General features: G+C 42.7%; 1 protein-coding gene across 4 annotated transcripts in view; it reads right to left on the bottom strand.

Moving 5' to 3' along the window:
- The window catches only part of FBXW4 (F-box and WD repeat domain containing 4), a 79,534-nt gene extending 64,263 nt beyond the window's left edge, over positions 1-15,271 (bottom strand). For 3 of the 4 annotated variants that reach the window (XM_045802927.2, XM_087862765.1, XM_087862764.1), the window contains exon 1: positions 14,445-15,271. In XM_045802927.2, the coding sequence (XP_045658883.2) occupies positions 14,445-15,256 (812 nt within the window). In that variant the 5' untranslated portion in view covers positions 15,257-15,271. Of the gene's footprint in view, positions 1-4,914; positions 5,770-14,444 lie in introns of those variants that run through there. The other variant, XM_045802928.2, reaches the window with a different exon arrangement.
- Positions 15,272-15,482: the final 211 nt, after the last annotated feature.

Below are 15,482 nucleotides of genomic sequence, written 5' to 3'. Positions count from 1 at the left end.
CAATTAGAAGACCTTGGAAACAAGCAATAAGCAAACTGGCTGATAATTCAATTTAAAAAGAGAAAGCCAGAAATGATGCAAACGGACATGAACTTAATATATAACAAACCAAGTAAAATTTTAAAGTAAGGAAAGAAATCACTACTTCATTAGTGTTGTTGGGTTTACATAGCATGCTCCCAAGTTTATGAAAAAGAAGGGTGGGAAGAGGAATATACATGGCTAAAAAGAACATGGGAAGTAAATACTCTAAAATAGTTACCTGGGTCCCATCCCCCCTCACTTATTGGAGATGCTATGGGACAATGAAGGAATGGTCAGACCAATGCACTAGGTCTGACACTATATTTATAAAATGAACAATTAAAAATAAAAAAAAATAGTTAACTGTGGACAGCCAACTTTGTTTTTATTTTGTCTTTTTATGTATTTTCCAATTTTTCTACACTGTAATATTTTGGTGAAGAGGAAAATACTCATTAAAATAATAATGCTGGTAACAAAATTGGGTATCAATGGAGAAAAAACTGATTTAGATTATATCTCATAACCCAATATAATAAATCCCCTCAAAATGAAAGTGAATTTAAAATATTTTTTTAACTAGAAGATTTTAAAGTGTTTAAATTTTAAATGCTGCACAGAAGAAAAAAGAGATTAAAATGAAAACAGAGTAAACAACAGTGGAAAATTACCAATACTATAGGTACAAGTTTTATCTCTAAAACTTTTAAGGGACTGATAGAAATCTACCAGAATAACACCCTGTCTCCAATACCCTGTCATCCATAACCAACAGCAGATAAGAACAGTCAAACGGTGTCCACATTATGAAACACTGGGGAAACATCTCACAACATTAATATAGACATGCATATTAAAACCACTATTAATAAGTGCCACCTCACATCTATTATTAGGTAGAAAAACAGAAACTGGCTTTGTTTGATAGAACGATTGGGTTTAGTTATATATTGCAGGTAGCACACCGGTACAGCCTTTCAGGAAGGAATTCTGTTGAGGAGAATTGTTAAATGACAGCTTCTGACCCAGCATTCCCATTTTTGGCACTAAATCACAAAGAAATAATTCAAAAGAAAACTATATTTTTTTACAAAGATATTTATAGTTGCAGCTATATATCTGAGCTAAAACCTGGAAATAGCCCAAATGTTTGTCTGTGGGGGAGAACAGTATACTCATGCAATGGAATATACTGCCGCTAGAAATGACAAATGTGGGAACTGCCAAACACTTTGGAAATGACCACAGCAAGCAATGGTAATTTTAAAATGAAATCAGATTTATAAAGGTAGAGGTGAAGAGATGCTACATAAAATTATGTCTCTGGGGGCACCTGGGTGGCACAGCGGTTAAGCGTCTGCCTTCGGCTCAGGGCGTGATCCCGGCGTTATGGGATCGAGCCCCACATCAGGCTCCTCCGCTATGAGCCTGCTTCTTCCTCTCCCACTCCCCCTGCCTGCCCCCTGCCTGTGTTCCCTCTCTCGCTGGCTGTCTCTATCTCTGTCGAATAAATAAATAAAATCTTAAAAATAAAATAAAATAAAATAAAATAAAATAAAATAAAATAAAATAAAATAAAATAAAATAAAACAAAATAAAATTATGTCTCTGTAAACACGTCAGAAGAGGTAAATAGATGGTGCCTAGGAAGTGAGTTTATAGATCTTACATAACATATTTATGCCTATCTCTCTCACATAATTGTTGATAGATAAGTCTGTCAATTTACCTTAAATTAAATAGTAGCTCAATGTAGTTGTGGGAAAAGCCCAGAATGCACACTTAGGAAACTGGGATCTGAATCCCAGTTCTACCTCTTACTAATTAAAAAATTCTGGTTACCTGGCTTCTCTAATGGTCAATATCTTCCCCCAAGAAATGACGATAATATTTCTCATAACCGTGGCTTTAAAATGACAACTAAAACAAAGTACTGTGTAAGTACAAAAAAGGGTCATTCTTTTTACACAAATATAAACACAGGTAGTAGTTAATATTGATTAATGGTGTCGTCCCTGAAGCTAATCCAATAACCATTTATTTTCCTTCTAATTTAATTACAATTATTAAACATTACTCTAATGTCAAACAGTAGTCCTCTTTCAGGCTGAATGATAAGGATCTGGGTATACACACATTAAAGCTAAAATATATTCCTGAATTTGTCCACTGCGTGAATACGGTCCCCGGTTTCACACTGCTAGAGAGCAAGCTTCACTACCAGATGGAGGGAGAACTAAGCGCAGCAAAAGACAGTTAACAGGATGCACCAAAGAACTGAACTCTTAAAGAGAAAGATGAGATTCCCTGTCAAATCTTATCCGCAAATCCCTCCCAGGTATAAAAGAAGACATCCTCCATAGCTCACCTTTCCTCTGGAGTTAGGTCCAAGTTAAGAGGTGGAGGTGAAAACAAAAATTGAATATTCTGGATCACAGCAGGAAGGAAGCAAGGGGGAAAGAATCAATATATTTACTGAACTGGGTTAAGGACAACACTTCTCTCATCTCTCTGATCACTTAACTGCCATTTGCTGACACTTTACTAAGGGTCAAAGCACTGCCCTAAGGGCCTGATCACGGCAGCAAGAAACTTGCCAAGTTGAACTTTAAAAGCTGCTACCAAACAGCAGGTGCAGGCGTCCTCTCCCACAACCAACTCCATCCTCGCAACACCTGGCTCCGGCCCTTAAAATCAAATTTCGACTTTGTTAAGCCACTCCCTTTGGCTTTGACTTGAGAAATAGTAGCACTTTGTTAAAAGCAGCTTAACAACTCAGCTTTTTCACCCCTTTTGTCCACTCCATCTTCTTTGATGGTTAGATTCCCTAGCTGGTGGCGAAATCAGATGTATATTCTTATTAGCCTCAGCAACTGAAAAATCAGAAGAAATAAAACAATCTTTCTTGGAAAACAGGTACCCATCCCCGCTGTGGGACTTGTCACAGTCCAAAGAGGTTGGTAGAACAAGGCAGCAGACGTGCCTAAGAAGACAGGAGCAGGTGCTCCTTGGGATTCAGTAAGGACCCTTGTTCCCATCTCTGAAATGCTCTCTGGTTAGCTGTTTCTCCAATACACCTGCTGGTGTAAAGAGGGGGTGCTCCCCCCCCAAAATGATTAGTGCCCTGTAAATAAACCTCTCACAGGGCTGTTAATGCAGGGAGGAATCTCTAACCAGCCCGTGGGCCTGGTGGAACTTCCATTTTCCCAGCCCGCCTTCTCTTGCCTGAGGCTCATTTTCCACTTGGGCCCCCTCCCTCTCAGCTTTCCGGCACTTAGTCACCATTACAGTTTGACTGCATTCCTGGGCACAAGACCTATTTTAAACAAAAACAACACAACATGCACCCATGGTAAGCTATTGGGCCCCTTAAAATCTTGGCAAAAATTGAGTCCAGAGGGACAAATTAATCTAGGCAGTTATCTAGATTCCCCTTTCATTTCACTTCTCCTCCCTTACCCCCCAAACTCAAAGCAAATAAATAAACTTAGTCTGAATAAAAATGGCCTGGGGTGAAGGAGCAGGAAGTGAGGGTATCTTAGAGAGGTCTTAAACTTGCATGGTCTCTAAGATCAGTAAACTCCCGGATCACAACTCAGTTTCCCTCCCTGCCCCATCTTGCAGTTCAGTTCCCCTTGATGCTGTGGATGCTGCCTCCGTGCATGAATGGCATGACTTCCATAAGCATAACTCCCTGCTGATTTGGGAATTCGGCAAAGGAGGGGATTTGTCCACAAATGGAGAACAAGGCCATCTCAGGGTGCTCTCGGCTGAGGAGGGGAGACAGGGCTATGCAAAATGATGCTCAGGGCTTGGAATTTTAACACTGTCTCTGGATTTATTTGATCTCGCTTTCCAGAAAGATTTTCCCTTGTATGGCCTGTACCTACCCTACCTTCTACCAATACTAAGAATTTGGCTTTCATGTACAAGTATTTTTTTTTAATGTAGTCAATTTTATTCTTCTTAAACCACAAAATAGAGTCTTTGGTGGTACAAACGTCACTAGTTACAGTCTTGCCAACAGCTCCCAGCTGGGGAGGAGGCAGTTAGTCGATGGCCAGAACTCCTGAGGCGTCTCTTCAAAATGCTAACACCCATACATCAAAAACTAATGAAGTACTGTATGGTGACTAACATAACATAATAAAAAAAATGAGTAAAATTAAAATATAGATAAATAAATAAATAGATAGATAGATAAATAAATAAATAAATAAATAAATAAATAAATAAAACGCTAACACCCAGGTTAAAAGACTCAGGCAAGGGTGGTGGTGCAGCTGGCAGTGTACAAGTATTTAAACAGCCCGTAACAGGAAACTTCTAACTCTTCATTTACACTTGCATCAGACTAAACCCTCCAATGGCCTCAGCAGCAGAGGTCCATAATTAAGATTTTTAAAAATTCTTATTGATATATTTATTTATTTGAGATCGAAAGGGAGAGAACAAGCACAAGGGAGAAGGAAGAGAGGGAGAGAGAGAATCCTAAGCAGGCTCCACACCCAAGACAGAGCCTGACACGGGGCTCAATCCCACAACCCTGAGATCCCATGACCTGAGCCGAAATCAAAGAGTCGGACACTCAACTGACTGAGCCACCCAGGCTACTCAATTAAGATTTTTTTTAATCAAGGGCGCCTGGGTGGCACAGCGGTTAAGCGTCTGCCTTCGGCTCAGGGCGTGATCCCGGCGTTCTGGGATCGAGCCCCACGTCAGGCTCCTCTGCTGTGAGCCTGCTTCTTCCTCTCCCACTCCCCCTGCTTGTGTTCCCTCTCTCGCTGGCTGTCTCTATCTCTGTCGAATAAATAAATAAAATCTTTAAAAAAAAAAAAAAAGATTTTTTTTAATCAATGACGAATCATTATGTTGTGTTAAATTGCTTACCCTTCTGGTCAGGAAACAGGGAAACAGCCAGGGTGAAGTGAGACTGTTCTCTCTAGTGATGACAGGACCATGTACAAGGTGAGGGAGCAGACCCACCTGTCCCTTGCAAGGCCTCACTTTGTTCATCCAACTTCACCTCCGGTGGTCCCACACCATGCAAGCGAACTCCAGCCAAGCCCATCTCGTCTACATTCATTCCTACTTCCATACCTTCTCCTAAATTGCCAGCACCAGCCTACCTTGTCCCTGACAAATGCCTGTTTCCCTTCTTCTGGGCACTAGTCAAATTCGCCCATTCTAATCAAGATCCAGCTTATGCCTCTACTTTCCTAAGTCCTGCAAACAGTCCTCTCCCTCTTATGTGAACCCCTGGACTGAATGTACCACAGTTAACTTCTTGTGGCTCTATGTCTTGCTTGTCCAATACAGTCATGAATTCCACAGGATCAAGTCTTAACCTCTTAATGCTTCTAAAAGTACATCACAATCAGCATGCTGCAGAGCAGTGGTATACTGGGAACCCCAAATAACTGTGCCATCAAACTTCAAACAATTTATAGAATTTATTTTCATTCAACTAAAGAGCCACACTTTCATGAAGATTTTAGACAAACCACTGAGCCACAATGTGGCCCATGGCCCAATTTGCTGCAAAGTAAGATGAAGATTGTGTGTTCGGAGGAAGGTAACTGAAAGGATGTAAGAGAAAAAGTCAGGGCAATAAACGGTTCTACCCAAACAGTAACATACCAGATGGTGAATAAATAAATATACAGGTGTTTCAACTTTCTAAAACTTGATTTAAAAAAAAAAAATTTACATTTTAATCCTTTAATGTACTACCAAAAATTCTAACAGCATACAAAAGTATGTCAGACACAAAAGGGGAGACCCGTGGTCCTAGCATAACAGGTATTTTGATATATACTGCTTAGGAACTGCTTAAGTAAATCCTCAAAAGTACAGTTCTCCCTTTGGCAAGTCACACTTTCAACAATACTTGTAGCTTTTCAGGAGCCTGGACACATTACCGTCTAGCTCCAAAGTTCCTTCCTAAAAATGTGTACTATACCACACCTTTAGGAATTCAACAAAAGCTTCCAAATTCTTACACTAGAGAAGTTCAAGGGAAGGAACTTGAGCAGATAAATTACCTTAATGTGATACCACATGTCAAAGCTGTCCAAAGAGGTTATGAAAGTGCTAGGGATAACCCCAATTCAGAACCCTGAGTATAGGATTTAGGACTGTGTTCACACTCACATTCATTTCCTCCTACTACTGGTCAAGTTCTATATTTACAGGGCACTTGACCATGTATGTTCTCCAAGATGTTAAGAGATATTAAGCGGGGGGGGGGGGGGCGGGGGATTTATGGTCAAAAGCTACAGACAATGCTGGCTGAAACAAAATTAAACAGGTCTCTCAATCGCAGGACTTCTCAGTGTCTTTAATTTACCAACGGGCATTGTGAACCTCCAAGAGAAGCAATGCGGAGCACAGCATTTCCCATACTCATTTGATCACAGAATCAGTTTTTCACAAATCCCAAAATACAGCTTTCAGAAAGACTGATCTAGCAGTTTCTGAGCATAAACAACAGCAAGAAAGATGCCACTATTTTTCGTGAACAGGCCATCCTCTCAGTGAGTCATGAATTAGGCACTAGCAGCTTCACAAGTGGACTTTGTTCTCATACCTTGAAAATGACTTTTCCCTGGACTCCCCATCTGAAATGTAAGGAATAATTACACTGCTCTGCTTCTCAGGGTTGTTTTTTATTGTTTTTAATCTTGCAACTGTGTTCCATATTAATCACTAAAACAGGTTCTCAGCCCAAGTAGCCAGGCTTCAAAATCCCTGGTGCCCTTCCAGCCTGGATGAAGGGATGGAAAGAACATGAACCAGACGCCACCCAGAAAGTTTTTACATCTCCAGTTTTGAAGCCATTATGATAAAGTCAAATTGCAGCCAAGATACTGGATAAATGAGAGCTTCTTCTTTAGTAACTCACTTCTAAAGAGAGGCCCCTCTTAGGCTCACACAGCACCTGTATCTGAATCTTGACTCACATTTTCACTATGGACTTCTCTTTAAAAAAAATAATAATAATAAAAATAAAAAAAATTTCAAAGAAACATGGGAGGTCAAAGCTGGAGCTACAGGAAAGAAAGAAAAAGATGTACTGGAAGAACACTGTTTCCCTTTCTCTGCAGAGAAAGAACCCATTACAAGCTCGTGAGCAGGGGAAATATCATTCCTTCTGGTGAAACAGCTTTCCAGGAAAAGTATCTCAACATATTTACTATAAAACAATTTAATTTCCCTGTCCCATCACCTGCCACCCCATCCCCATTCCCCCCAAAAAGCCCTCAGATTGTGGATTTCCTCTCATTCTTGGCAGAGTTACCAGAAGAAACATAATACCCCCTTCGGACTGCTCCCAACAGCTGCTGGAACAAGATGGGGAGCTAGGGTAACCTTCCAAAAGCTGCCTCTAAAAATGACCATTCCCCCTGCCAAACCACGCAGCCAGTGAACATAAGACTTGTCTTTCCCTACTTTCTTAAAGCAAGGAGACCCCCAAAACAACAGCGTCCCCTAGTCCAAAATACTTGCCTCCCCATCTGATCTCCTCAACTTGACTGTAAGCTGAAAGTTGTGTACAGTAAGCCCCCACTCTGTCTTCCCTGACACGTGTTTCTTGAAACAGTCCTCTACTACTTCACAGGACTAGTATCTTTTATTTGTTTGCTTAACCCACCAATTTCCAAGTTTGGATTTTTACCGAACTCCTATTCAGTGTAATCTCCTTGTCTCTGTCCACCTCCCCAGAACCACGCCCCTTGTACACACACACACACACACACACACACACACTCCTTTTAGGTCAAGAGCCCCAAAAAAACAAATGTCTAGGAAAAATTCCACAATGACTACACCATATCCCAGCCCTTTACCCTTCCCCAACATCATCAGACACTAAATGCGCTTCAGTTCTGTGAGAAAAGCCCCCTTGCCAGGCAGAGGAGAGACTTCGTTAGTCTTCAGCCTCTCAGCTGAGACCACCAACAAAGAAGTTCATGAATGTCAACTGGGGCAAGAGGCAATATCTCTCTTTGCTGAGGAGAAACTGGATGGAGCCTCCAGCATCATTCCCCAAAGGTGACAGCCGGGGTTGAGTGAAGACCGTGAAAACTGTACAAGAGCTGAGGAAGAAAATATAATGTTAAGGAATGATTCAGAATCAGGGGCAGAAGAAGGTGGAGGGATGAACTGGCTGACCCCAAATGTCTTTTCCATCTCTAACTCCTATGATTCTTTGACCTCCAATTTTGTGCTGCAGACAAGGAATGGAAAGTCAACAGACGTGGCGATGTTTTGAAAGAGCCTGGCGGTCTGCTCTTGTCATTTAGTGGCCTTTGCATGTATTTTTTAAGGTGTCTCTAAGCCCTGTCTTCATTTCACAGTTGTCACCTTTCTCAGCAACTTGAGCTCATGTCAAATACCAAAAAGAAGGAGAAGAAGAAAGAATGTACTGGCAATTAATTGTGGGCTAAAGAGGGGCAGCCTAGGGCCCATTGGGTGGCCCAGACTTCCAGGGAGGGCAATGAGGATGGTTTGGGTCTAATGGAGAACTGACTCGGAGTTGAGACAAGGCAGCTAAACCTCTAACAAGAGATAAATTCTTTTTCCAGATAGTCTCGTCCTCAGCTTTAGATCCAGTTCAAGTGTTCACATGATTTGGGATTCACAAACATATTCTTAATCAGCACAACCGTCTCGTTTCCATTGACTACAACTGGATTTCCATCTGAATTCTGTTCAAATCTGAGCAAGACTGCTGAATAGAAAGGACTTTCCTCAAGAATAAACCAAATCTGGGGCACCTGGGTGGCTCAGTCAGTTAAGCATCTGCCTTTGGCTCAGGTCATGATCCCAGGGGCCTGCGATCGAGCCCCATGTCAGGCTCCCTGCTCAGCCGGGAAGCCTGCTTCTCCCTCTCCCTCTGCCTGCTGCTCCCCCTGCTTGTGCTCTCTCTCTCTCTGTCAAATAAATAAATAAAATCTTTAAAAAAAATAAGAAAGCAAATCTTTGAATTCTCAACCTAGTCTGATGGTTGACTCACCTGAGATAAATTCTGGAGCTTAGCGAAAATCTGTTTCTGTAGATCAGAGTGAGGGGTATGCCAATTTTCATTGAAAATTCAAAACTTGACTCTGTCCTCACTTTTTCAAACAGCTGATCTCATCTTAAATTTTCAAAATTTACTGGCCTTAAGAAGAGTCTACCTAAATACTCCCTGTCCCATGGTTATGAGTCAGAACCAGAAACAAATCCAATGCCAGGGTCAACCCAGGGTTAAGGTTACGTTGTCATACAAAGATAATCCTTTTCTATGTCAAACACTCAAAAAACATATATATTTTTAAATCTGTATGGTTCCTCAGTAACTTCACTGTCAGTTTGATTTCGGTAGCTCACAATCTTTACCTAAGGTGAAGGTGCTAGGCACAGAAAATTCAAAGTGTGGAGCACTGAAATATTTTCAGAGATCCCATCCCAACAGGAGTTGCTCATCTTACAGACTGTGGAAGACTTTGGGTTTCCTCCATGTTTCTGCCTTGAACGTTAGGAAATTCATCCCCTACTACTCAAGTTTTACAAGACTGGAAAGGATATAAGCAGCTCTATATTCTCACGGTCTTGGAAGAAAAGGCCTCTTCCATTCTTCCAGTTTCCATTTGGAGGTACTAACTGCACTAGACCATTTCCTGCTTCCACAGGTGTATTGTTTTATTTATTTTAAGCATGTAAACTGAACTCAACTTTTATTAACTCACAAAATGATTAAAAATAAGGCCTTTTCAGAACAGCTAAAGAGAAATACATCCATCTATGAAACTTTTCGGTCAACTAGAGAAAAAGTGACTCCCCTTCCTAGGTAAGGCAGAAAGGCAAAGGAGAAAAGCCTAAGCTACTTTAAGTTGCTAATTGTTTTCTGAAAAATCACTGTTCAGACCTTAAATGTAACCAGGCAGCAATGCCTTCTCCAGGTCAGAGTTAGGAAAGGAAACTTTATGCTTTCTGGGCCAAAAAAATGCTCTTAGGTGCAATCATTTTAAAACAAACAAACACACTCTGCTTATCTGTGTCCATCTCACCACTCTGGACGTTAATCATCACTGTAATAGATACCCTGTTCCCCAGCCTCAAAGAGCTCCAAGCCTGCAAGACCCTAGCTAAGGAATGAATGTACATGCCAGGGCAAACACCTCAGAGCCTTACTTCCTAAACACCTATTGTTAATTCTAGGCAAATCTATCACAAGTAAATGCAAGAGAGCACCCAGGTATTGCTCAAAGGATAGTTAAAATAAAATTCAAGTTTGAAAACACATAGGACTTAATTTGGGAGGAATTAACATGAGACTGGTAAAGGTATTTTTTTAAAACCCTTAGATTATATACATAGGTATACTGCATTCTCTCTGTTCTTTGCTCTTGTTCATTTTCAGTATTGGAATTTACAGATAGCACCTCTGCTCTTCCACCTGTCATATTGTCTGTCCACCTCTTGCATTTAGCCTTCATTATAAACTGACAGGGTTAAATTTCACTGTTTTGTTCTTGAAGACTAAACTAGGTTAGTTTCCCCCCTACTCTTCAGGGAAAACTTAAAAGATCGCTATATGAAACATTTCCTTGATTTTTATATTAAAGATATTTCTATTCCCCCTGGCTTCATAAAACCTTCAAAGAAAACTGATTTTAAACCAGATGACTGACTCAAACTGTCTTTGTGTTCACTTTTTTTTTTTTTTTTTTTTTTTTAAAGCTCAGGATACCTACCCATGTTCACTGTTTGGGCAAGAGGCCTAAAGGGAAGCAAATTATTTGTTTGTGGTTTTAAAGTGGCCAAAATGCCTTCAAGCACAAGTATAAGACCATTAACAAATCACAAGGAACCAAAGCAGTTCATCTTACTCAACAAAGCTATGATCAGTTAGGAACAGCCAAACTAAATGGGACTTGCCCTGGGCCGGAAGGTCAGTAAACTTTAGCAGTTTGTGTTTCTGAGAATCCAGAGGTTCTTACAGCAGGGAGTGCAGACCCTAGGCCCACAGGTTCTGCTGTCATGCTTCTAAAAACATTCGAGACAGGTGAGAGAAACTAAGCTGTGTGTGTGTGTGTGTGTGTGTGTGTTTTCCCCCACCTCCTCCTGTCTTTTGGCAGCACCTCCAATTCAAACCATCTCTTTTGCTAAATACAGACTGACTAGACAAGCCAAGCTATTAAAAAGTTCCATTTTACAACAATTTATTGAGTGCCTACTATGTGCTGAACACTGTGCTGGTGCTTACACATTCATACATTTAAGTCTCATTTTACTGGGTAGGTCATTCCCATTCTTTATATATGATAAAACTCAGGTCCAGTGAGGCTGTGTAACTTCTGATAAAATGAAGCTGTGTGTTGTGCTCATAAAAACATCCCACTGTCCAGTCTGCAGTTAATTAGCCAAAACCATAAACTACAGCACTGCCACTATCCAAGTAGCCATAGTCTCATTATACTTTGGGCCCAAGCTCTTTGACGCTCTAAGAGGACTGGGGTGTATGCTGTCTCCCTCCAGGGATGACAAGCACCTCACATGGTGGCTTATCACGTCTCTGCAGCTGTCCAGAAACAGACCACACTGGTAAACATTCTCTCCACCTGCTGTAACATGCATAACTTCTCCCCTCAACTCAGAAAACATGAGCAGTGACCCTGCTCTTTATCAAGTGCTGTGGTAAAACAACTTCCCTAGAAGGTCGGAGATACCTCATCCTAGGACACAGGCAAGAAATCAAAACACACATGGCTAATAAATAATAAAGTCATATCACTTGACAGTCTCAAAACACTTTATACTATAAACTCATTTTCATTTTGTTGTTTTTGCTCACAGAACGAACACTAATTTCTATTATCTCTCTTTTAGCGCATTTGAAAAGGAAAGAAAAATAAAACATCAATTCTTTCATTCTTTCATTCAATCTCTATAAGGAAAGAAACCAAGCTTTGCCTTAGCTGGCTTGGGTTTTCAGTCACTTTAGCCAACTTCCCCTTAAAGGTCAACTGACAGGTCCTTTGAAACAATTTTTTTATAAGAAATGAAGGTAATAAGACTGCATGCCAAAAGATCCCAAAGAATCATTATCCTCATACTAGGTAACAAACCTGACTAGATAAATAGACAAAATCATACTAGAATAAAAGTTAAGCAAAATAATCAGGTTCAAAATTTACAAAAGATTATAGTAATCTTGTACATCATTAGTAACACCCAGCTGAAAAACATACTGAAAAAGAGACTACAGTCACAATAAAAACAAAATGTGTAACACATACAGGAATACTTAGGAATAAATTTGACAGCAGATATATGGGAACTTTACAGTGAAAATCACAGAAACTTTTGAAAAGGCACAGAATTTTTTTTTTTGCTGGGGAGTTGAATGGGAGTGGAGACCTGACACACACAAAAAGGATATATCTAACCCTAACCAATACTAGACTCTACCAAAGAGCAACAACATTTAAAACATGAGGAAAATGGAAAAATGTATCTGTGGAACAAAATGGAGTTCATATGTACATACATACGTGTGTGTGTGTGTGTGTGTGTGTGTATACACACACACAAACTTAATAACTGGCAACATAAGCTTTCTTAAACAAAGGGAAAGAGAAGAATTATTTAACAAAAGGTACAGTGATAACTAGGTAGCCGTTTAGGGGAAAAAAAATTAAATTCACCCTTGCATCAGAATAAAACTGATATTGATGAAAGTGTTAACTATTTTTAAAAATCAAATTATAAGAAAACCAGCAGAATATCAAAAAGAAGATTCATCAGGTCTTGGAGAAATTATAAATGTCTCAGCTTTGGGGTAAAAAAGAAAAAAAAACACGAAAGACTGACATTCTGATATATTTAAGTGTAAAACTTCTATAGGCTAAAAACAGTAAAGTAAAAAGGACCGGGGAAAATACTTGCATCAAAGATGATAGATGAGACCCTAGTATCTATGACCCACAGGATTCCAGATTTATGAGAAAAACATCAAGACCCCAAAAATAAATGGGCAAAGACTAGGGACAGATGATCTCACAGGTGAAACAAACACCTGGAAAAAATATTTATTGGGGTCAACAATTAATAAAACAAAATAAAATAAAATAAAACAAAACAATAAAACTTTGGAATACAATCATATGCCCAACTAAAATAATAGATTTTTAAATTTTCACATGAAACTGGCTTAATCATTCTTTGCTGGTGCCACCGTATCTTGGTACAATTTTACAAACCATAACCTTTGATCCAATAATGCCAATCTTGAGCATTTATCCTAAGGAAGTAATTTAAAAAGGCGTATGTGTGGTATGTGATATATCTCAAAAGCTGTTACCCAAAAATGCTTTATTTGTTTCATTGTTATCTATAATAGCAAAAATCTGGACACACATGAAAGTTTAATATTAGAGGAATGTTTTTAATCTCATTACGGTAAACTTTACAAACATTTATTATGCACCTATTCTGTCAGGATCAGTAAAACAGCAACTGAGAGGGGGTAAGAAGTATGCAAGTGAAAAGTAATTTTAAATAATGAATAGTTGTCTAAAGATGGTGGTATTATATAGCGTTTTACATTTTAAAAAACTTTCTTTAATGTTGTTATACTGTTTTAGAATTACCTTTTTTAAAACCCAAACTGGAGGAGTTTTAGGTGCAATCTAAAAGCTTTTACTCACCCAATTCTTTTTTTTTTTTTCCCTTCCTATTGAACAGCTCAAATGGTTCAAGAAAGTCTTCCATTCCCAGGTCTTTGATCCTACCCAAAACAGGCCAAACTGCAATACCACGCTTTGCATACCACCTAGACCTAATCCAGTCCCCTGCCATCACCAGGCACCCTTTTTTGAGTCATTCTGCCTGAATCAAGTTAAACTATGGTTGACGCTTGGACCAGGAGCCGCCTTTTCAGGCTGAGCCCTTTTCTCCATATTCGATTTTATCTGAGCCCTGCAGCCTAACAACCTTCAGAAGCGGGTGAGAGGATGAATGTCCACAAAAACGTTCTGATAGACCACACAGTGGACATGGGTCCTACACCTGGACCGGAGGAGGCGTCTGAAGCCTCAGACCAGCCTGGCTCCTGGGTGGGGGGGCTGAGGCACCGGGCCAGTCACCGTCTGTGAGGGAAGACACAATTACAAGCTGAAGGCAGTGCTTAAGATGGCTAATTGTGAGAAGCCGCCCAAGGAGGGTACCGACTGAGGGATGCTCATGGGAGGCTTCCTCGGAGGGAGGCCTCCGACAGGAGAGGGGCGCTCGGGGAAGGGTCCCCGCCGAGGCCGGGCCTCGGCATTCGGGGGTGCGACACAACCCCGGGCCGACCAGGCCGCGGCGCCCCGCCCTTTCCCGGGACGCGGGCCGGCCGGGGGCGGGGAGCGGGCGGGTGAGCGGGCGCTTACAGGTCGGTGCCGAGCCGCGTGAAGCCGGAGTTGAGCGAGGCCCGGGCTATCCGGCGCCAGAGCAGGTCGCAGCTGGTGAAGCGCCGCAGCCAGCGGCACACCTGCGCCAGGCGGCCGAGGGCCCGCATGTCCAGGTAGGAGCAGATCAGCAGCAGCAGCTCCTCCGGCAGGCGCAAGAGCGCCGGCCCCGCAGCGGGGCGGCCGGCCGGCTCCCGGGCCGCCGCCGCCTCCTCCTCCTCCTCCTCCTCCTCCTCCTCGGCCGCCGCCGCCATAGCCACCCCCGCCGCCCCAGCCCCTGCGATGCAGCCCCAAGCCTGACTCCCTCGTCCCTGCGCTCTCCCCGGCCTCGCGTCCTCCCGCCGCCCAGGCCTGACCCTCCATTCCGCCTTCTTCCCATCACCTCTTCCTCTGGCCTCCTTCCCCTCCCCTGCGCTCCCCTCATCTCCCCTCACGAACCCTCTCGCCCCTTCCTCCACGCTTCCACCTCCCTCTCCTTCCTCCCCCGGGCCTGCCCTGGCTCCAGCCTCGGCCCCCAGCCCCGCTGTCTCCTTCGCTTTCTGCAGCCCCGGCTTCCCTTCCGCCCCGCTTCCTCTTCCGCCCTTCCCTGCTCCTGCTTTTCCCTTCCCCTTCCTTCGCTTCCCCCTCGCAACCCTCCCTTCCTGCAGTTTCCTTGCCTCCCCGCCCTCGCCCTCGCCCGGCCCGCCGTTCCCGGGCGGCCCCGGGTGGCCCTGGCTGCCCATGAGCGGCCGCGGGCCCGGCCCGAAGCAGAGCCGAGCCGCCGCCGCAGCCGCCCCAGGAGGAGGCGACACCATGTCGGACCGGGTCACATGGGGCGGCGCGGGCCGAAACCTGGGCCCGCCCCTCACACCCGCGGCCGTGGAGCCGCTGCGGGGTGCGGGCCAGGGCGCAGACCCCCTCCCCCATCCGCAGGGCCGCCGGGATCACCAGGTGGAAGCACATGCATTCACTCGTCTGGCATGTGAGGCCGACTGCGGCCCGCGAAGGCCCCAAGAAGAGCTTCCGCCTTCCACGAATCTA

The sequence above is a fragment of the Ursus americanus genome, chromosome 6 (genome assembly GCF_024610735.1).
Source record: "Ursus americanus isolate L20-20 chromosome 6, mUrsAme1.1.p, whole genome shotgun sequence".
In the NCBI taxonomy this organism is placed as follows: domain Eukaryota; kingdom Metazoa; phylum Chordata; class Mammalia; order Carnivora; family Ursidae; genus Ursus; species Ursus americanus.
Note: the sequence above shows the minus strand (reverse complement) of the source record. Positions and strands in the feature narration are given on the sequence as shown.